The 27,660-nt window shown below is 46.1% G+C and overlaps 1 protein-coding gene across 1 annotated transcript in view; it reads right to left on the minus strand.

The window, feature by feature from the left end:
• Positions 1-27,660, minus strand: part of znf704 (zinc finger protein 704) — a 41,614-nt gene that overhangs the window by 6,613 nt on the left and 7,341 nt on the right. The window contains exons 2-4 of the mRNA XM_036515893.1: positions 26,028-26,224; positions 3,562-3,665; positions 2,684-2,925 (exon numbers count right to left, since the gene is read on the minus strand). Coding sequence (XP_036371786.1) covers positions 2,684-2,925; positions 3,562-3,665; positions 26,028-26,224 — 543 coding nt within the window. The remainder of the gene's footprint in view (positions 1-2,683; positions 2,926-3,561; positions 3,666-26,027; positions 26,225-27,660) is intronic.

Genomic DNA, 27,660 nt, shown 5'->3' on the forward strand with positions numbered 1-27,660 from the left:
TCTTCACAGAGCCAGCGCTGATATGCTCCTCTCTCTCTCCCTCTCATTCTTTGGAATCAGCAAGCAATTAAATCCACATGTTAGCAGCACACCAGCCACTGCGCGCTGGAGAGTTGTTATTGATCTCAGAAAGCCTGCTGAATTTTAATGTTTGCGAGCAACGACATAGGAATAATTCATTTTAACGCCTGGAGGGCCTCTGTGTGGCGGAGAAGTAATTAAGCAGCTCAAATGACCGGACAATGAGGGACAAAGGCACTCCACAGGTAAAACTGAGAGACGATAACAGGTTAAAGGCACCGTGTGAGTCCGTTACAGGCTCTGGGATGGGAGTGCTGTCAGACAGAGCAGTGAAGCCTGGGGATGAATCCCAAAATGTGCCCAGGAGAGGAGAAAAAACCGGATGGAAAACCACACAACGTGTCCAGGAGAGGAGACAGCGTGACATGCTTAGCGTGGCATCAGAAGCAGCATCGCTGGGCCGAGGTTCGGACTGCGACACACGCCGGAGATCCGATATCCCCGCGCCGCCCGCCAGCGCCGCCGCAGAGAGGGGGACCGGGGAGGGAGAGCGCCGCGCCTCACAGCCTCCATCTATTGTCTCCCCCTCCGTGCTTGGGAGATGATGTCATCGCAGCCGCTTATGTTGCGCAGTCACGATTCTGCCAGCCGATGAGATTTGCAATCAGATGCCAGCCCGCCCCGTGGGAAGAGGAGGGGGGGCACCGAAACGTGGCCCGCGGGCTCCAGATCCATAAAAATCAAGCACCGTACTTATAATCCCCCCACCCCACCCCCGCACCCCCCACCCCTCACGGTCTCCAGCCTGACCTCTGCTTCGCCGAGCCAAAAGCACCGAGACAGAAGCGGGTGCTAACGATCTCGGCGGCCGTCCAGAGCAAACAGGCGGCTCGCGCCCCCCGCGTGCCCGCGCTGCTGCCGTGCTTCCGCTCGCGCGCAAAACGCCGCGCTTCGGCGGCGGGGCGGTGACTTCACTGGAACGTGGGCCGGTACCGCCGAGGCGCCGCCGAGACCGCTTCCTCGAAACACGACACCGCGGCAGAGCACACTCATCCGCGCAACAGAAGAAAGCAGCCGCCCGAGGCTTGCCACTGCGCTGGGCATAGCGAGGTAGTCCGGAACGCGCCGCCATTTTATTTGTGAACAAACACAGGACTTATACTCAAGAGGAGATCCAGACACACTTTCACTGGTGAGGGCAGGAGTCAGCAGCAATGCTGGAAAAATGCAGTGCAATACAAAACTAACAAACCAGAGAAATAACCCCAAAGCAGTGAGAAAATGCCTGAAAATATGTGAAAAAACAATGCTTGATGTTTCAGCAAGTTACCATCCATCAAAAGGATTTGTGAGCATCTTCTCTGGTCTTTTTTTGTGTTTTGACTCAAAAAAATTAAAATCAGTATCCACAAATCGCACATTGTTAGTCACAAGATGTTTTTTTTTCTGCATGAAACTCACACTGACTGGTATCCTGCCGCTGTAATCGTTATTTGCCAACACTTATTAATTAGGGATTTATACAAATTTATCCCCTGTTGTGGTGCAGACAGAAGGGACATTAACATGATGAGACCTGCACTGATATCAGAAATCCATCCAGTGAAACTTTGCATGTCTACATTCATTGTTGACATAGCACTGGTAACAGTCAAGCTCACTATGTCAGATTGCAAACCCCCCCCCACAGAAGTACTGTTATGTGCTCCATTCCCAGCTATGTTAGCCATTATCTTTAGAGCTCAAGGAAACATGATCAATCAGGTTTTCACGTACTGTTGTTTCAAATGTCCAATTACCTTGAATATCTGCAATCAATAGCACGCAAGTCGAATTTATACGCACCAGACAATCAATTGTTCTCCGTTCACCACCTGCTTAAGGCTAGACATCATTTCAGTTTTAATAGCGTGGCCTTGTGCGTTTATGCACCACTTTAAATCAAGAAATGCCTCCGAGGTCTCAGGTGGGCTCAGTTTACACCTTCCAGATAACTCATCTACGCACCAACAGCATGTGTGTTTCTGCCTGTCTGTCAGGCTTTAAAAGATCATAGAGCTACCTGTAGAAAGAAGGAGCTTTTTTTTTTTTACTGGAGTTTTGTGCATCTCAAATTTAACAAAAAGCTCTGAGTGGCAGTAAGTTCAGCTTGCAGCACTGACTGGAGGAGGTTCTAGGCTTGCAGGACATGGATCAGGATGTGTCTCATGCAATCGAGATACATTCTGACGCAGCAGCTAGGCTCGCAGAACGTGGATCATCTCCTTGCACACCCACTATGAGCGAGGCAAGTGCAGCCAGGATACATTCCAATGCAGCCACTGGCCATTTTGCCACCCTGCAAGTCCCACAGTGCACCACAGCAGGGCGTGTGCTGATTGGACGATGGCTGGATCCTCAATGACATCACTGATGTCGCTAAATCCTTCACAAGCCATTTGAGGGCACTGCAGCGGAATAGAGAGGAAGCCTCTTGACGGTTTGTTCTGCCGCTGTGGCCTCCCTGTCATTGTCAGCCGACAACTTGACTGGGATCAACCCTGGGCCATAGAGCTCAAGACTGTAGGGCTCGGACCAAGCTCTCCAGCTGACCGAGCCACTTGGAATCCCAGCTGTCTGTTTTCGTTAAGGTCACATCGGCGCCCGAGGGGTCGCGGCTCACCTTCCGCTTGCGGGGGATGGGCTCGTCAAACAGCAGGCTGCTCCCGTCCGGCTCGTCGATGACGTCGTCGGCTGCGCCCGCCACGCTGGGCATGCGAAAGGGCTTGAAGCTGTCGGCCGAGAGGGGCGGGGAGGGCGTGGAGGGGTTGGACTGGTCGCTAGGGGCGTTCCAGCTCCAGTAACCGCTGCTGCTGTAGCTGGAGGGGGTGAACGCCCCGTCCTTCCAGGAACCGTTCAGACACTCTGCAGAAAAACAAGACAAATGCACTCAGCCCTGTGGGCTCCACTCAGACACGCACCTCACAAAGCAAAGGGCTTGGCATTCTCACTCCTCCAGCCTTGCAGTTTTTGTAACCCTTAAATATCACTTTCCAAAGTTTGTTACATTCTTCTTTGTTTACACACAAATCTCCATTAATCACTGCAACCATGTCGTTAAGGGGAGAGAAGTTCCACTTTTGTAAATCACTCGGGGGAAAATTAAGGACAACCGCAAAGCATCGGGATGGGACCGCCCCCTCTGCTCTTCCACGAAAGCGATCCTTTACTCTATGTGGAAGCCACGAAAGCAAAACAAGGCACAAAAATATGTCCCACAATAGAAAAAGGAACTAAGAGTAATTAACTGTGAAGGCGTCCGTGTAACATTCATACTGGAGCACACACTGTGCTGTGCTTGGATGGAGGTGCCAGCGCCGCAACATCAATGACAGTGTTTATTGGGATGTTGCGTCAGTTGGAACGGGATACACAAAACAAGCATGACATCATAATTGGCGTAGTCTGTAAAAGGCTTCCATGTCTAGTGCCAGTCAACCGTGTTCTCCAGCTGCTGGAGTGTGTGAGCTTCGTTCAGCCCAGAATAGTTAAGCTACTCACCATTGACTTTGACGGGCGGGCTTCTGACCAGAGGGCTGGTGGAAAGGCTGGTCAGCACCATGGCCGCGGTCACCTTGTCCATGTCCACTTCCTCATCCGACTTCCTGTAGAATTGTAAGACGGGGAAATTTCACACGGTGCACCTAAAGCAGACCCCACTCAGGACAAGACTGAGGCTTCTGCCCAACACAACTGCCATGTACTTTCTCACGAACTCTTCGCAAATCCAGTCAAGGCTTCCTCTGTTTCTCATGCAGCGCGGCGCATTTAGCGGTCGCTGACTTTAACAAGAAAAAGTTGTGTGAGAAATGGACCGCCAAAGGGCAAAGCGCTCTGTGGTTAGTTTGAGCAGAGACCAGCGCCTGTCACGCTCTTTCCACTTCCAGGAATTGTGACACGAACCTTTCCTTTAAAACTCAGACACGTACTTTCAGTCTCTTTGACAATGGAGAGAAGAGAAAAGAAAAGAGACAGAAAAGACCATAGCCATGTTTGTGAGAACACATACCAGCCACACCTTCCAAGGCCCAGCATTATGCCTTAGCTCCCTCTAAAAGAGTGTGATTCACAAACGCTTGCACTTGAGCCAAACCTTGATTATTCCATTTCCAGAGGCAAATAAAGGCAAATTAAAAATGATTTAAGGTGATTTTTTTGTTGGTTAAGAGAAACATGGTTACTTTCTTCAGTGCTTCATACTGTGTACAAACCCTTCCGCTCCACTCACCCACACACAATACTCACTGCATTAAGATGGTACAATACGCAGGCCTGACAAAAAGCCAAAGGGCCGATATCATCTATATGGAAGCCATTTTCAACAAAGGGCTTTAAATAAGCAAAAAAATACAAGAGAGAAAAGCGCTGACAGAGAATTTCCTTTGGAGAGACATCCATTAGAGAGACACCCTAATTTATTAGCCCTCGGCGAGGAAAATGATGTCATTATGCGCGTGAGGTAAATCACTTAGGCAGCCCGATGCCCTTTTCGTCACGTTCTCCCACAGGAGCCACTTCCTGGTCACCTTGGAGCGCGCGGCGACGCGTGGCTCCGAGCAGCGGAGACGCCGTCCCCACGTCCTTCGGCTCGGCCCACAATATCCGCGTGTGGATGAAATATCGCGCGTTTGAGGAAAAAAAGCTAAAATGCATCTTGTATAATTAAGATATGATGCATTGCCACACGCAAAAAAAGAAAAAAAAAGAGAGCCCCAAATCACAGTCGTCATTAGTGCCCTTATCGAGACGGAGTTGTGTAGGCCAGTCCTTCAGAGTGAGCAATTAAGAAGGATTAGGAGAGAGATGTCAGACTGAACAGTGTGCATTTCACTTGGGATGGGGACGCTGAAAGGCTTGATGAGTGGATTTGTATAAATGTGGTCCTTATGTCCGCTAGGGGTGGGCAGAGGGTGGTACACATCAACCAAACTGGATGGGTTCCACCTCCCTGCTGTCCCCGATTTATATTTTAATATGATTCAATATCGTTTTTTGGAGAAGGAGGCAAGGGCTGGCCATTCTTCCATAATCCATCACCTATGCAAATCCCCGTGAGTTTTCCACTCTTCCAGCAGCTATATGTATAAGCAGTCGTTTGCTTATCAGCACAGAAAGTCATAGCAATTAGAAGTCCTCCACAGTAATGATCTGATATGCTCAGTAAAATGACACATTTTAGACTTTCACTGCACAGTTTCCCTCTGACTGAATCTACACATGAAAGTGAATCCGAAACACCTTAATTAAATGCCCTTCACACAGGTTTCAAGGTTTGAAATGCTGGCTCTGAGATGTAAGAAGATCCCTCCCTGGCCTCCCTATCACTCGGTAACAAAGAACTAATAACAGCAACTCTGAGCAGCAGGTTAAACAGCAGGATGGGCTGCCTTTCTGCAAACAGAAAACAACATTTTCACAATAAATTCTGAATTAGCTATTGCAGCTAAAAAAGCAAAGAAACATGCTCATGATAAGACCACATTAATAAGAGTACATCAGGAAAAGGCCAAACCACTTCTAACCATCTGAATGTGTGTCAATCCCTCAGACAGTGCTGTTCTACCCACTACAGGAGAGTTCCCTTAAAACTCCCTTCAAGCACTGGTGCTGAGCTTTTCCCTGTACTAACTGCGTGACAAACCTGCAGCTCCCAAAAACTGAAACAGCTCTATGATAGAATCGTTCCCCTCCTTGTTAGCGGGAGCCGAGGGCAGCGCGGGGTTAAATGGGAGGGGTGGCCGCCCGCCAGTGAAATCCATTCTGCTGACATCTGTTGCACTTCAGCGGACAGATGTGCCAACTTTGCGGCCGCCCCAAACTCCGGAGACAGATGCCTCTCTGGCAGCGGGCGAAAGAGGATACGCTCGCTGCGGCGCTACTTTCGCGGACATCTGTTTGCGCTCGTTTCGACAACCCCGGCCTTCGCCGTCCCGCCGAGGAGTTGCCGCCCGGCACAAAACTCCCACAGGAAAAAAAAAAAAAAGGGCGCTAATTGAATGGGAGTGAAAAAAAGCACATGCTTTTGTTTGGCGCAAAGGCTTTCGCCTGGGCATAAAACAATCGCTATTCTTTTCGGTACACCGTGGGCTCGTGCGGTATTGTGTGCCGCGCGGTCGTACCACACGGCTGGGAGGGTCTCAGATGGATGTCCGGAGGGCAGCTGCAGCCCACCGGGATGCGACGCTCTCCGGCTCCTCCTACTTTCCTCAACATCGAAAATAATTACATCTGCACACCCGTGTTTAGCTGAGGGCCGGGAAGATCCCTGGCCTGCGCGCATCAAAACCAATTACATCTGCATTACGCAAAAACAGCTTTTCAAATCTTTTGGCCTGGGAAACAAAAAGCAATCAAAAAAAAACCTCACCCAAACAAGCGTCTAGCATAACAGCAACAACAGCCCAGGCATCTGTGTGCAATACCGAATAACCTTTTGCTTATGTTGCACTCTACCTCACTTGTAAGTCGCTCTGGATAAAAGTGTCTGCCAAATGAATAAATGTCAATGTAAATAACTGACCAGAGTTCTGATCTCATTGCAGTTGGCAATATAATTGGGCTCCAAAGATAAACACATTACAGCAGGAGTGAGAAAGATGGCTGCGATTTTTCTCCACCTGCGGCCATCCTTGCTGCTGAAGACCCTTAAGAGATTATTAAAATCGATGACGGGGACCTACTTAAGGTCATGTTTACGATGTTGGCTTCAGCAATGCTAATTGCCTGGAGAAAGCCCGGCGTGCTCCGCGGCCTCTCGGGGGACTGACCAACCCCCCCACCCCCCACCCCCCGACTCCGCCCCTTCCTCCATCTCGCGCTTCTTCCAGGAGGGGCTCGCTCCATTCTGAACGCGGTGCGAGAGAAACCCGATGGCGGGAAAAAAAAAAAAACCCTCAGTCTTGACATCTGCCCGAGCATAACAAGCTGGGGGCTGGAGCCGGAGCGCTTGTTGCCGCAGGCGATCGCGCTTGCGGTTCTTGTAAAGCCCATCTTTGCGCTTGCACCTGATCGAGACTGTGCGACGGGTGAAAAACAAGTCAATTTATGGTTAGAGTTAGGTTACGCAACAATTTCTCGCTCGCTGTATTTTCCTAAACGAACCGGACTCCTCGTGGGTTGAAGGCAGCAGGAGCCAGACTGTTTGCATGTCCCAACGCAAGACAACGTAACTACAGCTCTTGACTTCATTATACTTTCCCTGTTTGGGGTTAGCATAAACTTACTGCTCATTGAGAAACTTCGCTTGGCCTAAATGGCCTCCTACTTACATCCGGTATCTGCTGACCAAAATAGTGAATGACTGCTGGATCATGATGATACCAACTGCTTTTGGTCCCATGCCTTAGCCCCCTACAGGACTACTAGCTGTTAAGGTCGGGGTTACAGCAGTGTTATGGCTCGAGATCTGGTCTGAACAGATTAATGTTATTTAGTCGTTACAGTGAATGGCACATAATTGCCTGTGACTCCAGGCCTACGGTGGGAGCACCACCTGGGCGCCTCAGCTCCGGCTCGTAGCGAGACCCTTCTCCTCCGCGCGCAGCGACCGCGCATTTATTGCAGTCACTGGGCTATGACTTCATTTCCTCGTAAATAATGGCCAGTAAATCAGTCATCTCCCCGCCACACAGCAAAAGCCTCTTCTATTGCTTATCAGCAGGTAATGACACGCGTGTCCAAATGCGCGCATCTGCATACGGAGCAGAGCAGAAGCAGCGTGTGTGGAAAAAAAGAGAGATGCGCCTCATTACTATGCTCTAACGGGCCGCCGCGAGGACAAAGACCACTTCCTGAAGATCTGTAAAGGATCGAAACCTCCTCCTTATCTTTATGGCTGAGCGCCTTCAGAACAAACCGAAATGACAAAGGCAGTTAAAATGAACAAAGCCAACAAGAGCGCTCCAATTCATTTCCTGTATGGTTTCCTTTGCCAGGAATTTATTTCTCACTGAAGAAAGTGTTGGTGTCTAATGATATTCTGATACATACATGCACGGGTTCCGTTTTGCTGTAAAGAGGTCTCAAAGAGCAGGTTACATTGAACCCAGCAGAACCGGCAAATAAAAAGTAGATCAACTCAATGCACACACCTTTGAATGCAACCCTTGTTTAATCCAGTGTTCTGTGGGACAAAGTCCAACAATAATTTTAGCATATTATTTGCTCAGCCAACACCCTTATCCAAAGTGAATTACATAGCTTACAGATCAGCCATTCATACAGCTGAATGTTTACCAAAGCAATTCAGGCTGAGTACCTCTACAAAGGCAGGGGCATACCTGGGGATCAAAGTGGCAACATTTTATACATGAACCCTGCTTACCAGCACAGCACACCACTGCCTTTACCAGCACTGGGTGATACTGGAGAAGGCGGTCCGTCTTCCATGCCAGTGAAACGCAGGACGGCTCTGACCGCGAGATTCCGGCTGTTCATGGTACGTTAGCTCGCAGACGGTGGCGGACGGTCCCGCAGACGGGAGACAGACTGCGATGTATGCGCCGATGGTTACCTGTCATAACTCAACAGCATCCGCCGTCTGGGCCTGAACCTCTCTGAACCCGGCCTTCTGCTCAGGGCCCGAAACAAAGGGACCGAGCTGGGCTGTTCTCCGGGTTTCAGGGTCCTGCGGGCTTTGGAGCACTGTCCTGTTTCACAGAGTAAAACCACCACAATCCTCACTTTCACCAAGGACAAAAATGCTGCTAATGTGTAATTTTCTTGGGATTTTTTTTCTGAAAATTACAGCATTTTCAGTAAATCTGGGTAAAAGTGAGTAAATCTCTGGAGACAGAGCTCTCCTCTGTCTTCTTAGTGATTTTTAAGAACACTAGCTGCATGGTCAGTACTGATGTGCTCAAAGTAAATACTCTTTCCTGAATCCTACAGAATGACAAGACTAGGTCATTACAGGGGACCATTACCCGAGTGTTTAATGAACATCACTGGCAAATTACACTGCTGAAATATCAATTTTCGACATCTGACGGACAGACGCGCTCTCCGTGTACCACCCGGCCACCCCCATTATAACCCAATATCCCAGCCGTAATCATTTTCCCCTCTGCGTTGCAGCTTCCCTGGCCTCTCGCTACACCAGAGAGCGGCTGAGGGGGAGTGAATGAGAGCTACGTCTTTGTTCTCAATGCCACAACAACATCTCCCCCCCGAAAACCGCCCAAACCACCCTCGGCCCCCCTTCCGTCCCGCACCCCACACTTCCACCGCACCCCCGGTCTCCATTTTGCCCTGGCGCGAGCAGGTTTGGGGCGTGTCCCTCCCCCGTAGGCCGCGTGGGCAGGCCTGCTCGGGGGGGGGGGGGGCTGGGTGGTGGTGGGGGGGTTACTGTCGGTCAGCGGAGCCTTGGCAGCTGGCTGCGTTCCAAGGCCGGCCCTCGGCTCTCGGCACCCACCAGTGAGGAGTAACAACGGCTTTTTTTTGGGGGGGGGCGGGCCTGGCCACAGGCCGCAGGCAGAGCTGCAGTCAAACAATCATTTCACTTTAATAGCAGATACCCTTGTTTACTTTCTAATCTGCGGACAGACAAAACAAAATGCTGTGCTTTGCTTGTGCTGTCTGGTGCTCTGCTATTTATAGAGCCTCAGAGAGCACCCCCCCCCCCCCACACACACACACACACACCCCCCATCCAAAATGCTGTTCTAGCTCGACGAGGTGCCATCCTTAACATTCACCAATGGGGACACTTCCAATGCCCCGGTGCATTGTTTGGAAAGGTCGCGTTTGGCCGGGTGCAATCTGCGACCCCAAAAAATCGAGACGGGCCCATTTTGCGGTGTTCTCTGTCGCACAGGAACGATGCTGTTTTCCAAATGAGGACCACATGCTGTTTACTTATGCGGCGACACTCAAAGCGATGAGCGAAGCGCTAATCTGCTGGGCTGAATTGTAAAATAGGCTTTCGTTTGGGAAAAAAAACACCTCATCGATTTTCGGTTTAAGCTACTTAAACCTACATATCTGCCTATGCGACACAACCGACAGAACATTAAAAAATCCTGGCCAGGATTCCTTGGAGGACGTCTTTCAATGTGGTCTTAAAAAACAGGATTTGGAAACCAGCTCATTCTTCATCTGCCTGGCATGTCAGGGTTTTAAGTGGGGCAGGCACAGGGTGATCCAACTACATACTGATGAGTGACCAGGGTCCACCTCTTGGGTGACCACCACAGACCAGCTACTACACCACACATCTTGACAGAAGCAAAAAGCCTTGGCTCCCTGTTCTACAGAGACCTGTGCAGTGAGAGAGGCACCGCCTCATCACCTCACTTCCTGCCTGATCTCCTTGAAGCTTCCTGGAACACGTCCAGGTGAAGGAGGACCACACCTAATTACGCAGCACCTGCAGAAGCATATATAACCCTTTATTAAAAGCATCACACAGTCCATTTGCACTGTAAACAAGTCTTTTAGTAGCCTCTTTCAGAGGTAGCATTCATTTGAATGGAAGCACTGACTGATTAGTTCATTAGAACTTCTAGTATGAAAGCCACCACAACAGCTACTAAGATCATGGGTCTGACTTGCAGTTGTCAATAAACATACCAGAGTCCACTGTGGTACCGTGCTACTGCAGAGGGACACCCACCTTTTCATTTGCCAATTTTTATTCAACTGTCCATACAGATATTCTTTCTCTCCCCCATCTCTTTCATTCCATCTCTTATCTCTTTTTCTCTGTCTGTGGGGTGGGGGTGTCCGGGGTGGGGGTGGGGGGGGGTTGACCTCTGCACTGCGTCAGCATCTGGCTGCTCCTGTTAAGCCCAGATGGAGTTAGGCCCTGCCGGGGGTCGGCCGGCCGCGTCCGCCGGCTCTGATCCTCTCGTTACCGCTAAGCCCTCCACTGCGTGTGCAGCGGCATGTGCAGGTCCGCCCCCCCAACCCGGCCCTCAGCGGCCGCCTGCGCCTGACCCCCCGAGACAGATCCCATCAGTGGAGAGGGGAGCAACGCTTTTCCAATTACAGCTCGGGGGAGAGAGAGAGCAGGCGCTCGTAAAAAGCCAGGCGCCCCCCCCTCAGGCACCTCCCCCGAGCATCCCCGCCCCCACCCTCACCACCACCACCAATTCCCTCTCCCCTGTCACCTAAAGCCGCTCCATCAATCTACAGGAAGCGTGGCGTGCTCTATCTTTACAAATCATCAGACACTGCCTCTATACCGCCTGTGGTCGGGAGAGGGTTCCCCCCCACTTAAATATTTACCTAAAGGGCACTTTCACGGACGTTGTGTTGTCGCGGTGGTCCCCTATCTCGTTTTTTCGGGGATTTAATGGCATGCCGTGTGCACGGGCAAGCCCGAGACTATGCCCCTGGGGTACAGTAAAGAAGGGAAGGAGGAGGGTCTGGGAACGGCTGCGAGCCGGCCTGGGTTATAAACAAAACGCACCTTTCCCAGTTTCCTGTCAGGGGACATTATCTCCCATTATTCATCATTACACGCGGCGGAGGAGAAAGCTTTTACCCTCAGCGCTGGCTTTCCTTTCCCCGGCCTTGCTCACAACAACAAAACAAACGACCCCCCCGGTAATCAGGCAGTCGAATCAGTGCTCTTCCCCGGGAGTTTGTTATTTTTAAGGGGCGGGGGTATGCACACCTCTAAATTAGAACGATAAGGGTCTCCCCGAGTGGAGGCGAAGGAGACGGAAAAACACCCGCCCGCCCCCTTCCTCGTGCGGCTTTGCTCCTGGGACCCACTGCATGCTGGGAAATCCTTGCATATGTCAGAAGTGTGACGATCACATAGGCTGGAAAAAGACAGCCCTGAAACATATGGGGGGGGATTCCCTTGTTCATTTTACTGTTCATGTTAAACAGAAAGACTCTGAGCATGTACAACTACAGAGCTTTACAGGGATTTCTGAACAAGGGATTTCAGATAACCGCTGCGCCTTACTTCAAAATATGTTTGACTTATCAATTTTTGATGGTCTTGGTTTCCTGTGACCAAGTACAGTGGTTTACTGTAACATTACTGTTTAATGTGGCTGCAAACGCGGTACAACGTGAACACTTAATATTTGATATTTATTACAATAACATTTAAATCTAAACGAGACATGGGGGTTTGATCTCCTGTAATCCACTTGGATCCACCGAATACATGCGATCCACTTAGAAGCCAGCGATCCTGGTGAATAATTGGGCAAGCTCACAGACTCCCCTGGCCCTCCGGTTTGGCGTATTGCAGGGGGCCGCGCATGCTTCTGGCGCTAGCGGATAAAGGGCCGGACTCGGACGTCTCCATCTTGCGAGCGCACCTGGCTGCCAGCGCGGTTAGCAGCAGCATGCCGCGGGGAGCAGCGCAGCTGAATAACGCCTCTCTCGCAGCGCGTCCAGAGCACGGGGGGGGGGGGGGGAGGAAAAACAAGCGAGCGAGGAGACAAAGGGAGCGAGCGGAGAACGGAACTTGTCCGCAAAGCTTGGGGGGGGGGGGGGGGGGGGGGTGTTGGTTATTGTTCACACCGGCTGCTGGAGGTGCAGCTCTGTTTATGGGCATTACGTCTTGGCCACTCCCACCGGGGGGGTTGGGGGGGGGGGGGGGCACGGCAACGAGCCCGCTGTGAGGGTGGGCTGGGGGGTATGGAGGGGTGGGGACCCGCCCCGCCTTGGATGTTTTTTATCACTGGCGAAACGCAATAAAGTGCCTGATTATATTTCCAGGGCAACAAGAACTACAATCGAGCTCTCTCTCTATTGTGTGTGTGTGTGTGTGTGTGTGTGTGTGTGTGTGTGTGTGTGTGTGTGTGTGTGTTTGCGTCTGTTTGTGTGTGCTCTGCAAGCTAGGCCTCTGCCCTTTGCTGAAGTGGCCAGAACAGGCAGAAACAGCTGCCAGAGAGAGAAGGAGAGCAGGATGGGAGGGAGAGAGAACTAGAGGGAGAGAAAGAACGAGAAAGAGAAGGAGCGAGAAAAAGAAAGGGAAAGACGTGAAAGAGGGAGAGTAAGACAAGAAAGGAGAAGGAGAGAGAAGGACAGAGACAGGAAAAGAGGAGAGAGAGAAAGACAAAGACAAGAGAAAGCGAGACTACAGACGAATCGATAAGAAATGGCTGCCAAGGAAGGGGAGAAAAGCAGGATGAGAAGGAAAGAGAAAGAAACAGAGAATGAGAAAGAGAAAGATGCACTGGTGAGCGTATCTGTGCTCTGTGAGGTAATGCCTGCACCCCTGCATCTCCTTCGGTTGCAGCGGCCCAATCAATATTCCCTGCAATCTGATATTAAAATAGGAGCCGCTCCTGAGGGGAGAGACTTGTGGCAGTCCTTGGGAGTTTGGCCACGCTCTGGCCTCCCTCCCTCTGACACGGGGGAAAGTTAGAGGCGTGTAATGGAATAAAAACATCTACAGCAGATGGGACAACGCAGCCGGTCACGTGACGGGCGTCAACATTCAGCTCCTGCCCAAAGCTGCCGCTGTTGGCAACTCCATAGAGACAACTGGGCCGACAGGGACGAAAAACACCGGGACACTCCCGCACGTCCCCTAGAGGTGTCTAGCTGTAATGGCAAAGTAAAAACAGCCGTGGGCAAAACTCACCACGACCTTGAGTGTTCTCGTCTCAAGCTGTTTTTTTTTTTTTTTTTTTTTTTTACCCCGCAAACAGACAGGCCGCTGCTGGTTTCCAGGGTGATTGGTTAATTGGATCGGTAACAGACCTAAAACCTCTTCCATTGCAATCCAACATGTGACCTTCACCTCACATTACCTCACATTCTTCAGAGGGATTACAATCACGGTTACTAACGGTTAAAGAGGATAGTTAAGGGGTGGATTAGTGGTTATTTAAAGAGTACGAAGATGGGAAAAATAGTTTAAGGGCACACAACCACCGCGGTGAAGGCAATTCATCAAATGCATCGTTTTACCTTTCATTTTAATGACCTTCCCGACGGTATACAGTTGCCATCCTGCTGTTCAAATGCACCCCCAGAAGGCTGACCCAAAAAACAAAGCCCTCATTGGATCATGGGGTAAAACGATCCTGCCGCTGTCTGTCAAAAGGAGAAGATGCTAACGGTTAACCGCACATAAGGCAGCAGTGCCATCTTTGATTAGCTGCCAGCTCCGTTCTCTAATCCCCAGGAATTTCGCAAACCCAGCCATCTACGATTTCCCCGGCTCACTTGTATGAGTATTTGCATTGCTTATCAAACAATGCAAAACACCTCGGATTCGGTTAGTAACAGAGGAGGGAATTAATGCATAATTAATAAGCATAACAATAAAAAAACGAGACTGCATATGATATTAGTTCTCCCGTTATTGACGGTTTAGATTTGAATACACGCTGACATGGAATTGTTTTTACGCAAAATGAAAATATTACTTTGGTGATTTACACTGGAGAGCCCATTTAGCTGTGTGATGCGTTTTATGCCACTCCAGAATATATTCCTGTAACATCTGGCACATTGACCTAGCAGAGGCAGGGTGGACATTATTTATTGAAGTACTGTGGATCTCCCTATGGTACTGTTCGATGGTATGCAGCCAGTCAACATTGCCAAAACCTGGCATTCACAGAGCAATTAGATTTTTTTATTTTAATATCCAAAGATAAACAAGGAGAGCCTCCAAGATCTCTCCGAGACCTCGAGATCACGTATTTAATTAGTTCATACTTCCATGTGAGGGCATGTTTGCAAACAAAGGAAAAAAAACGTGGCAAAACGTGGACTGGAATCTGACAGTCCTTGGATCTGGAACGGCTATTACTGGAGGGGGAAGACTGGCGACAACCTCAGTGAGAGCAGTTCTCAGTAAGCACTGGCTTGAGATGAACAGCCGAGCAGCAAGGCGAGGTTTGGGTGCCAACTCTCAGGGCCCGGTTTTCCCCTCTAATCCCTACACACTCTATATTTATGATGTTTCCTCTGTATCACGCCCTTCATTTACAGATGGGAAATACAAATTCCTTCCTTTTATTTTGAAGCGAGCTTGAGACACAGCGGGAGTCGTTCATAAATCACTGCTATCTTACGATTACCACCTGTTTTATTCTGCTGTGACAGCCCACAGGAGTAGGGGGGTGGGGTTGCAAATCCTGACCCTTATGATTGTCATGAGTTTTATTATCCAACAGCTCTGTTGGATCCCGGCCCTCATCTTTATAACCTCAAGACTTCACACAAACAACAGAGTCGCATCTCAGGCCTGCTCCACGTCCCTCTCTGTCGATCTCTCTTTTTTTATTCCTTGTGATGGGGTCTTTGGTGGCTTCCAGCCATGTGGTGCTCTGTGCTCCCTTTATGCTAAACTGTGATAAAATTGATGAGTGTGCCCCCAAATTAAATCATAACAATCATGACACACTCATGCGGGGAGCTAAATTAGTCTGTCTCTGTTTTAATTAATAAATGCTGTCAGCTTGACAGAAATCAATAATTTATATCACCAACTACAGTGTCGAAATTGATGGGTATAATTATAACCGGACATATATTACCAGGACAACAAAGTGTATTTCTCTTCCATAATGCATTTGCCCCAAACCAAAATTCTAACCAACTGCACATTTTGCAATGGGGACTTATTAAAAATATATCTCAACGTAATTGAATGCAAATGGATTGAGTTAACTCCGTTTGCTGGGACACCCGTGACGCATGTTATGTGCGTGAGGGTGGGGAAGTGTAATATTCCGCAGAGATCTCTGGCTCTCTCTCAGCTCTATGACACACGCACGCGCTGAGTGGAACGGTTTCCTGAATACAGAGACGTGGCGATACACGCTCGAATATGTTCGCTTAGCGGTTTCTCCGACACAAAGCATGTACTGGAGCTACCACAGCAACGCACTGGGTGTAATTAGCAGACGAGCCTCTGAGAACACTGACGGCCTTGACGTGTTTAATTCACGGCGGATTCCCGCTGAGAACTTCAGAGACAATCGCGTGCAACAGTTCTGACACGGAGACAGATCTACCGCTAGCTGAATGATAGAGGACTTTGTACAGCATATGAAAAAAACCACACACTGTGCATGGCATATAAAGAGAGGCAAAGCAAAGTTACTGCAGTGGGTAGCTAGTGCTGAGAGCCTCCAACATTCTTGTTTTGCAGTCTGTAAGCTACCATAGCCTCACATTTGTTTTCATTTCCCCAACTGCTCCTAAGGCTGCAAAAGAGGATATCACACTCTAGTTTATCATATCAATAAACAGGCTGCATATATATATATTATATATATATATATATATATGTATATCACGCTTCAGAGTTCGCTATCTTATATAACAAGGCATTTCTACTGCCTACTATAATTCATCATTATTTTTCACTATTGTTTTGTTCATGACAGCTATCGTGCCTTATCATTGTTTTCTTTTTATCATGACAGCAATTAGTTATTAAAATAGGCTGTTACGAGCGACTGTTATTAAAGAAAATCCATTTTGTGCTGACAGAGGTACACAATGGGGGAGGCCCAATGCCTTCAAAACAATAACTGATCCGACAATCTCCACACAGCTGCATAGTAAATACCAAAACTCTGCAACAAAAAAAACTGCAAAAAAATCTGAATCAGAAGAGAGTGAACTTTATTTTCAAGCTCAACACCAAATGAGTCCCCACTGCATTCAACTGAAACTTTTTACTGCTGGCGAGGATACTTCAGTGTCCATCATAAACCACCTCTTTCCTTGTACTGAAGCAGAGGTAATCGTCATATGAGAAGAAATGATCACACCTCTCTAAACACGTCACCTTTTATGACCCATTCACAACCATAACAGAAAAAAATATCATAACATTATAGCTAGGCACGTATAAATATTACTAACTGTTCAAAATTACTCAAAACTTTCTGGAATGACTTACTATGTTACGTTTTGTCATTTAATTGTATTCTGTTATTCTGGATATGAATTTCTGGATTTTGAATAGGCGTAACCAGTTTATTGAACTATAAGTTTGAGGTCAATTCCACAAGATTATTTCATTTAAAGATTTTTTTCTTTTTTTTTACTTTTAATCAACAACTTCACATTCATTTCAGCTACAATTTACTTTTCAATTGAATGAAGCCAAACCTATTACTTCATTTGCAAACAACTCACTTTAAACAGTGAAACATTTTGCTTGCTATGTTTTAGACTAGCACTTATATCTGGTTTCTAGTACCTAAACAACACCTGAAAGTTTTCTTAATAACAAATAGACAATAGAAGCTGTAGTTCACTTAGTTTACAGTAGTTCATAGAAATAGTCACTTTTTTCCATTCTACCTGAAAGGTATAAAATGTAATACGTAGCCACTAATAGGTAACTAGCCAACACACAGTTATATACATGATTTTTTAGCTAGCTAGCTAAAAAAAACAAACAATAAGTGACATCATGCACTTCAAATAAAAATACGATCTCAATCAATTGATTTTGTCATTGGTCCTATTGTATGGAATTTTGAAACATAATTCACTGTTAACCACTCCCACATACACATGTGTATCACATAACTTCAAAGCACATTAAAATATACGACATACTGTGTGTGTAATGCAATTGTGTCCATACAGAACTCAGCACATGGGAAGCTGTCACAGTGGGAACTGTCTTTATTCAGCCACAAATAGCTCAAGCTATTTACAGTTTTGTTATGGTAACTCTACAAGCATTCAACAACACATAAGGTACTTGTTAAGGGCTACCATTCTCTTGGATTTCTCAGCTACATTTTTTTTTTCACCTGAATTTGAGTGCAGAGCAGATACCTAAATGTTTAATGCTTCTGCAATGAAACCGCATTTCATGTCAATATTTTACAGCGCTTTTTAAAGTGAAATTTCTTCCTGTTCTGTGTAAAATATTTCATTCTGATTTTTATTTTCACTTCTGGAATTGAGGAGATTAATGAAACATGAGTACATCTACTTTCAGCACTCTTATAATCATGCCAAGGATAAGACTGAAGGAGGAGGTACGGCAAACGAGGCTGAAGGAGAAAATGCGACCTTAACCATAACCCTCCACTGCGATGTCTTGTTACAACCTGCAGAGTCTCACCGTTTCCAGTGTGCGATAGCCCATTTTTGATCGGTATGAATTCCTTCAGCACTTCTTGCTGAAATCTAAATTGGCTCAATGGAGCTCACAGTCAGTTTAACAAGGACCTTCTCAGACCTCACGAGACCTTCCACATAACTGTCAATCTCCTTCCTGTGTGAGCCACTGGTGGCCTCCCCCTATGTTTGAAGTATATTTGTATACACTCTGTGAATGTCACAGCGAGACCAGCCTTCCATAAGGAGCGGTTTATGGTTCTGGTCTATGTAGGCCTGCCTGTGGTACTCTCGCTCTGAGAAAACTCCACCCAGTCTCCAACCACAGTCTGCAAACGTCCTTGGTGGTACTTTCATGCACATTTCAAAGCTTCATGTTTTTCTCACATAATGTGTAGTATTTGTGTTTGTTTCCCTTTTCTTTGGTTAGGAATTCTTGCAATATTTAAAAACTGTGAAAGGAAGAATTGAATAATTTACATAAAAGATCTGACAGAGCTGAATGAAACTGTTGACTGCTGTTTGCTGGCCCCTACTGGTTAGGAGGGCAGACGGAATGTTGCAAAGGACGCTTTAAACTGCACCTTAACCCATCCAACAAGCTTTACCAAAACCAGTTCATTCACTTTGCAAGCCCACCGTCTGGAGCGTATTTTTAGCAGCACGCAAGCAGGGCCAATCAGATAACGCAATTTCGAAATAGTCAGATCAACGTGCAGCTCGGGAAAGTCAGCCAGAGAGCACATCCAATCTGATAACAGATGCAGGACTTGGGAGACCAGCGAGCCGAAATGAAAAGTTACTGTTTCTAAGCAGGGACGGCGTCCAACACAGCAGATCTTCGGGCTCAACGGAGAGGAGTGCTTTTCAGATGGTAATCACATGGTCTGGAACCAGCAGTCACCACCCCTCTCAGAGGCGAATTGTTTTCTTTGGCAAATGGCGCACAGCTCTGCTGAGAAACCATATTGTTCAGATGCTCTGCGGCGCCCCCCCCCCCCCCTGCACATTTCCGGAAACTATCAGCCATTACAGGGCAAAAAAATCCATATGCAGGGGAGTGAAGGAAAACAGCATCACCAGCTCAACATATGCAGAAATCCAGGGATTTCCTCAGTAAAACTCAGTGTTATTCACCGCACTCTGCCAGCGTATATCTAACAGCACACATGGACAGTAGGCATTACACTGACAATAAACTACTTTGTTCTGAGTCAAATCAGGAAAATCAAATTGAAAAAATATACGCTCAGCTGTCACACTTGGGTGGGGTTAAACATGAGTAGACAGCTCAAACCCATCCCGCCTCACGTGTAATGCTAGTGCAGGATTTAGTGTTATTGTGTTCACGTAGTTAAATTAGCGCCAGAAAAGCTTAATCATTTTCTGGGATAACCGAGCAGGCGCAAACATTGCCTCATGTTGCATGTGCCACAGAGGTGCATGAAAATCAGAAAGAAGCAACAGAAGAAAGGCTGTCTGTCCAGTCGAGGGGTGCAACGCTAAAAACAGCCAGTTTTGCAGGCTGACCCCGCCGAACAAAGTGTGTTGTTTTGCTGTTCTACTTTAATGAGGGGGTCCACTCTTCCCCCCTAACTATACTCCACGTCCTCCGCTTGTGATTAGCCCTCTGAAGGCTATTTGTCACATTCTGAGGGCTCCGTTTCCAGAAGTCAGCTTGCCAGCTCTTATTACCGTGGTCATTTCCTGCATGAGCAAAAATAATAACCCTTCCAAGAATAGCACAGAATTTACAGCTGCCCAGGATGGCAGAAGTCAAAAGTGTCCGCGATTTAACATTTCTCCAGAGTGCAACATGGAACTTCTACATGCGCCATGGCGCACACATCAACGAACAACACTTCTCACTGAGGTACCAGTGGGATACATCGAGATACTTCATTTTGCATAAGACTGCTCACTCAAGGTTTTGCAGTTAGTGAAAATTGGGTCAAACATTCTAAAAGGCTACTATACTTTTGTGTAAGATTTCATGGAACATTAATGGGGAATTGATACAGAAAATTTAATGAGAAAATTCATAATGTCAAAGTATGAATAAATCACAGATGAATCTACAGCCTGAGTCCCCTCATATTTATCAACGTGCTTTATATTGGTACAAATGTACCAAAATTATGCGCTTTGTCACAAAGGACACCACAGCTCTTTTCCCTGAAAAAGTATCATTGCTATACAAACATTATTTAATTTAGTCTGAGTTTCAGGTTCATTTTGTTTCCGTAAAAGTCTATATATTGGTTTGTATTATGTATACTCAGTTTGTCTTACCGAGTATTCATCAATGAAACACCCCCTAAACAGTCCATTTTTAAGATTGGCACGTCCAACCAAACACTTTACCTGGGTCACATAGGACAACACAATGTGTCTTTTCAGGCCACATCCTCTGTACTGTAAGAGAGAACAAAAAAAATAAGGAAAACCAGTCGGAGGTTCCCCACTGCGGTTCAGAAGCAACTGTATCTAGGTTACATTAATGGAATGCCATCAGAACATCAAGGCACATTTTTTAGCACCAGCAATGCAGGAACTTTGCCAAGACACAATAAAAACCTCAAGGTCATGTTTTTCAAGGGATTTTATTCCACAAATCCTTAGATCCTCTTGTCTCCTGTCTGTAGCTGGGATAAACATTTCTTTTGGTGTTTTTGGGAGATTTTTGAGCGCTGTTCCTGAACAGGTCTCTGGTCTGCTACTGACTGCAGTGGGGCTCCTTTTTGCATACTAAGACCGTAATGGCGAGGTCACTCCTTGAGGTGGGTACAGGACCCCTCAATCTCCCAGATCAGAGACCTGGGGCTTTTTAGCTGAACCTAAGGAAGAGACACATATTTGCCATGTACCACAGAATCTACAGGATGATGCTTTCAGCTGAGAAAATGGCTTTTGTCAATTACATTTTTTCCTGCTTGCACACATTTCTCTATACCAATATTAGCCAAAGCCATTATAATGAAATTGTCTGTGTCACTTTAATATAGAAGAAATACAAAGAAATCAAATCAAGGTAAAAAAAATCAATTTGATTCATGTAAAACCTGCACTAAAATACAATAAATATCTAAAACAAAATCAAAACCTTTTTAACTTTCCACAATGCATCCATTAAGTGAATTCATTTAAAGGTCAAAGCAATACATTATGTGTGTTGTTAAGCATAATGTAAGCTAAGTAACCCTGCAATCTCAATAAATCAGATTTTGTTTGTTATAACACAGTTTCACAATGGAAATTGGCACAAAGGGCTTAACACAGAGCAGAGTGCATTTTACACAGGGATTCAAAAAACCGGCAAACCCAGGGCCAAGTGGACAGAAACGGGCAAATTATTTCCTGACCCTCGGAAAATCCAGTCAAGAGACTCCGGTAAAACCGTGGAGTTTTTAACACTGGAATAACATGACAAGTGTATCAGTTCATGGAATCAGTTTGAGTCTAGGGGCACTGTGGTGAACAAGAGATGGCATGGTAGGCTTAGGCAGGCCAAGAGTGGGGATATGAGTGAAAGTCAGCAACTCAAATATACATGCAGAAAGAATACATAGCCCAGTGCACAGGCCTGTAGCTTAGTGACACAGGTCCTGCTGTTTCTTATGTCAGACACACCACTGTATAGAGACTACTGCATTAAGATTTTCCTCAGTTTCTTTGAACACACCTATTCAGAGTGACAAGGTAGCCCAGTAGCTGTCTTTCACTCACAGAACAAGGCTACTTAGCTAACCGTCTATTTTCTGTCTTAGAAAGTGTGCTACTGGTCTGTACAAGGAAGTTCACTACTCTCTGACACATTCTGAGGACAGAGGAAGTCAGCACACTGTTCACCAACAAATTAATACATTGGGGTTAACAGGGGACACAAAATCGAGACAAATTAAGTTAAGTACAGGTTGTCAGGAACTGAACTATGTCCCAGAACAACGGGCTCACAAGTGAGGCACACAGTCTCAGAGAGAACGAGAACCTCCTGGAGAAAAACACTCAGGAGACTGCCAGAGGCTACACCTCATAGCAAGGCAAATCTGATTCACTAAGTCATGCCCCATAGAGTGCCACTAAACCAAGAGGACTCGACAGGTACTGTCCAAACCATGACTCAGAGCCTACTCAAACGGTCCAGTACACCCAGACAGATTAGCACATGCCTCTCAAATGCTTCCCCAGAAGGTGGAGGACTAAACGCACCTGGCACCTTAGACCCACAAGAAGGGTGACATCTGTGTAATTGGCAAAAAGGTCACAGCTGCAGTACATGCATCTACCACAGGGGTCACTATGTAGCCAAACCCACAACACCACTACACTCCTAGTATGGAGGAACGCGTGATCACCTTTGGTTTGGGCTACAAATTTATGAGGCAAACGCACTGGGAAAAGCAGGTTCCTACGGCAATACGTAATCTGTTTACCAACAGTCTTCTCGTTACTGGTGAAAAGTGGACAAAACACATGGCTTGGAAATCCAATCTGACTGCCTCAGCTGCGAAAAAGATGGATTCATCCTTTTGACACTGTGCAGATACTTTTTCTTGGCACAGCATATCTCACTCATTATGTGTGAGAAAAAAAAAAGGAACAGGCGTGTGTTCAGTGTTCTTTGTGTGTGCACACACACGCATGCCAGGGTCTGCTCATGCCTACTCTCTACCAGTACTCCCTTGATGAAGGCTTTGCCGAAACCTCGGGCTGGGACTGCCGGTGTGGTCTCAGTTTTTTCCTTGTGATGAATTAAAGCTTCACAAACTTTCTTATGTGGTTATTTTTGACTCTGCGTGTGCTTCCTGTAGATTACTCCCTAGAGCTGTCTTATAGAAACAATGATATTCCTATGTCACTGAGGCCACCGCATTGCACTCAGTCATAAAGCGGTCTTTCTACTATAGAGAACTCCTAGAAAGACACACAATGGCTCATGGTTGCAATACCGAGCTGGGTTCAATTACATCATATCACATGCTAACATCTCAATTTCATGACCTTGGAATTAACTCAGCTCTAAGTGTTTGGTCAGTTTTGACAGTTTAAAAAAAAATCGCTGTTGGCAAATCCAAATATGAAGCAATCGTTTTATTGCAACATATCATGAGCGCCATTAACAGACCACTGATTAGACCTAGATGCTGAACTTGACAGCAAGTAAGTGGGAAGTAGTAAGAGCCATCGCAAACTTAAGAACACAACACATTTCGAGGAACTCCAAGAACAAAAAAACAGACATCTCTATTTTGGATATAAACAGCTACCATTTTCAGTTTGAAGAATGTAACATGAGGAAAACCACAGTGACCACAGCTGGAACTGTTCGCGAGTTGCCGTGGCCTGACGTAACAGAGAGAAAGCCACATTAACACTATGACAGCAGCCCGAACAGAGAGACACTGTGCAGAGTTTCCAGTTGATATGGAGACCACAAATCAGAAATGTTTTTTTTTTCCCCCCAATGCATGTTGTGCTGAAATGAAGGGCCAAGTCACTCAAGGTAGATACGTGATGATGTGTGTGTCAGACTGTTTTTGAATGTTCAACAATTCACCAGGTTTGCCACCTGATGTTCATACTGCATGCAGTCCTGTGTTACGTAAGACAAACATCATAAAATGGCAGACCAAGATCACCACCAACTAAACAGGATGCAGGGAAAAATGCTAAAAGATAAATCAAACAGCACTAAACATTATGAGGCCTTCAAGCAAGAATACTTTTGGTTATGCATGTTTATTTACTTCTGGTTTCTTCTTGTTTTTTCTTCTTAGATGTGACTCTGAACAACATCACCAGTTTTCACTCGTATTTCACTGGTCTTATGGCTGTGGGTCAGCAACTTTTGACAGTGTTTGCTCATTCAACTTGTATTTTTCCAGGCATGGTATCTAGAGCTGGGCATGCTTGTTGTCATGGATACTGGTCCCTGACTACATCCAGCCATGCCCAATTGGTTGGCAAAGGAACATTTTTTTGCATTTTGACATGTTACTTGAATAGATTCAAGGTTCACATATCTACGTCATGCCCCAGATGAACTGTGGATAGGCTAGAAACACCTTTAAGCATGTGTGAAATGGTCATCCTGGCTGCATGTGCCAATCACAAATCACCAATCACTTTGTGTGGCTTTTCATATCACAGTGTATTTCTCTGATTGCCAAGGTGCACCTGTAACACTTTCTGTTACCCCTGGTTACAAACCTGCTTTCCGCATGCATAACTTCATACAACATTCATCAATTCCTCTCACATTTGGCTCACATATCAGGGATTGTAGGTGTAGATGTGAAAACAATGCTTTTCTTGGCTCTTCCACCCACTGTAACGAGTAGACGTTAATACAATAGTTGCAAGATAAATTATGTAGGTGGATGCCATTAATAAATAGCATTATTTTTATGGATTGAAAGATGGGAGAGTATTAACCTTAAGTAACCTTGGGTTGGGGCAAAATCCTCTTATTGTTACCAATATATCATCCACTAATATCCATATTTCATTGATAACTTTCATTTATGATGTCAGTTAATGACGACATTTTATATTATGCATCTCTTTAAATTACGGAATCTACTGTTAAGCTTAATCCATAAAATATATGACTTAAAAACAATCTATAAGTTTTAGGGACACAGGAGACCCTGGTATGAAAGAGTGGTATGAAAAGGGCAATGAATTATTTTTCTTTTCATACAATAAGCAAATTAAATGCAATTCTGTTAATTAAACTGAGTCAATGGGAAAGGGCCATGTATGTTGATATAGCAAGGTAGCAACTAAGGCCTCAATAATGTTAAACTAAATAATTTTAAAATATCAACAAAGGCACTCTTACAACTCTTTTGTGTAGGGAATGCACAGTATCCTCAGTCAAAAGAGTATTTGCTGTGCCCTGCAAACTGATCTTAATTCTGTTACTGAATTTTCTTTAGTAATGTTCTGTGGGGTTTTTTCTAGCTCAAGCTACTGCCAATGAGAACTCATGTTTGTGTAAATATTTACATGAATATCGGTCTGAATCCCTTTGGAGTTTCATTTCAGTCTATGGAAGGCAGGAAAGGTCGATGCGTTTTTCGGTTGGAAAGAATGCCTTGGGCCATTTAAATATTTCCCAAAGACTCCCAACTAATGGCAATGTATCAACGTGCCAACTTATTTTGACTCCAGGTCTTTGAAGCGCTATACTGAGCTTGCTGGTCCTGCAGGCTGAAAGGCAAATTCTCTTACGATTCAGATTTCAATAGCAATGCGCTGCCGTGGCCACTGGGTGTTGCTTAATTTGCATAGACCACACCCACAGGTGAGGCAAGAGAAAGGTGTCTTGATCATAGTCAACTTTATCCACATGCCAACACGGTATGCAAATACATTACAAGCACAGCATCTCTGAGCACAGAACTTTACAGCTATCATTTATAGCCATGGTAAAATAACTCATGAGATATCCATTGTATTGAAGGCTCTAGAGGGTTTAGTTCCTCCATCCAGGTAGCCTATATTCTCAACCTGTTAACATTGCCAAGTTTACATCTCACAACTGAACTGATTTCATTTCATGTTTATAAGGCCAGCAAAGCTTAGTACAGCAAGTAGCCATTACTGTTCCTTGAGTGTGGCCCTTACAGAGCAAACGGAACAATTTTGTACACATTAGTGGTGCTTCCTCTACACATGATGATGTCACAGTGGTCTGAGCCGTGATACTTAAGTGAGGACGGCGCCACTGATGATGTCAGAGTGGTTTCACGCTTTTCTGTGGCTCTACTCTACCTCATTATCAATCTCCTCTGAAGAACCCACACGCTGTCCTTGTTCGGGGCAGGAAATAATTTGCTGTGGGAAAAACAGCCGCCGAGGCCTCAGCTCCGGCTGGCCTTCAGCTCCACGGTCCCCTGCCATGCAGGCGGCTCCGCACCTTGCAAACGAGGCTTCCTTACCTGGCGTGGGGGACGTCGATGCTGGAGGAGACCACCTTGCGTTTCTGCTCCAACAGGGACACGGAGCGGGCGTGGTCCTTCTCTGGGTCCAGAGCCCGGCCCGCCCACTTGCAGTCTTCCGCTGGCTCTGGCGCCAGGGAGTTGGCCTCGCCCTTCTGGGGTTCTGTCGGCTGGTCCCGACCATTGCAGGAGCTTTGCTGCAGAGGGAGCAGACATGGTTTTATTTATCGAGGGAGCCTGAGATTGCCTACATTGCGGCATACCAACTCAAACGCGTAAACTCAGTAATCACATTTCATAAAAATGGACCAGATTGTTCAGGAGCACACTGCTGTGCAGAGATGGTGACGAGGCCTGCAATGTGGTTAAACATTATGATGAAAAACTGTTTGCAAATACAGCACTGCATATAAGGTTACCCTAAAATCGCATCAAGCACTTATTAAATAATTAATTTAATACGCGATTTTGCTTTTCCTGCTCTGGTGTCACAACCTGAGACCAGCACATGCTACTACAAAGGGGTACCACATATGTGTAACCATCTGGCTGCTCGGGATTTCCCAAGACAATACATATTCCAGCTAAAACTCCTACAGTAATGTAATCTATCAAACTGACATCTGCTGGCCTATCACATTTTCTATAGACAGACTTAATCCACTGTAATATCTATAAAAAATGCATTGCCTACTGACTCCCATACACAATAGAGACCAATGCTGTACGGCTGTTTGTTCAGTCTTAGTGTGGATCGATGCACAACGCACTAATGCAAAGGGAGATGGTATCTACCAATCATTTACAATTACATATCTACACAATGTGCAGTCTGGTCAGGCATACTTCCTTTAATTTTACTAAACATGCTGAATTTTGAATGATTTCTATTCATGTTCACAGATGTTATCGTATGTGTAATATCACTGTTCTGTGCTGGTATATTTAAGCAGACAGGCTTGTATATACAGACAAAGACACCCATGAACAAGTAGTTAGCTAGCTATTTAGCTATATTGCACTGATTCTCAATCCTGCTCCTGGGACCCCCTGCTCCACACGTTTTCCATCTTTCCCTGCTCTACCTACCTGACTGAACTCATCAGTGGCGCTTTTGATTAGCTGAGCACACCTGATTTAATCAAGAGCATACACACTAATTTCAATCAGGTATGTTTGGAGCAAGGACAGATAGAAGATATGGAAGACAGTGGGCGTCCAGGAGTAGGATTGAGAAACGCTGCTATATTGTATAAGGAACATATAGCCTTCTTGCTAAGGCAGTGCGGCTGAAAATGACAAATGCACCTTGATATGATTATGCTGGCTGGGTATTAAATTGAAAAATATGCAGGGGTAACTAGCTGGCAAACACATTAGAAATGACGGTTTCTTCAAAGTCATTCTGCTGTTTTACAATGTATAAGATAAATTACTTTCACAGATTAGATAAGTGTAAGAAATAAATTGGCAGTTATTTCCCTTCACTGACAAAAGTGAAATAAGAATCATTAAACTGCGTTAGTGGCTTGGGCTACACTCTTGTGACAACATGTTAATAAATGAGATTTTTGCCAATAGTTTCATCAAACAGCACTGGACTACTGGATTTTGCTCATTTTCATGCCATGTA

This window comes from Megalops cyprinoides, chromosome 21 (assembly GCF_013368585.1).
Source record: "Megalops cyprinoides isolate fMegCyp1 chromosome 21, fMegCyp1.pri, whole genome shotgun sequence".
In the NCBI taxonomy this organism is placed as follows: Eukaryota; Metazoa; Chordata; class Actinopteri; order Elopiformes; family Megalopidae; genus Megalops; species Megalops cyprinoides.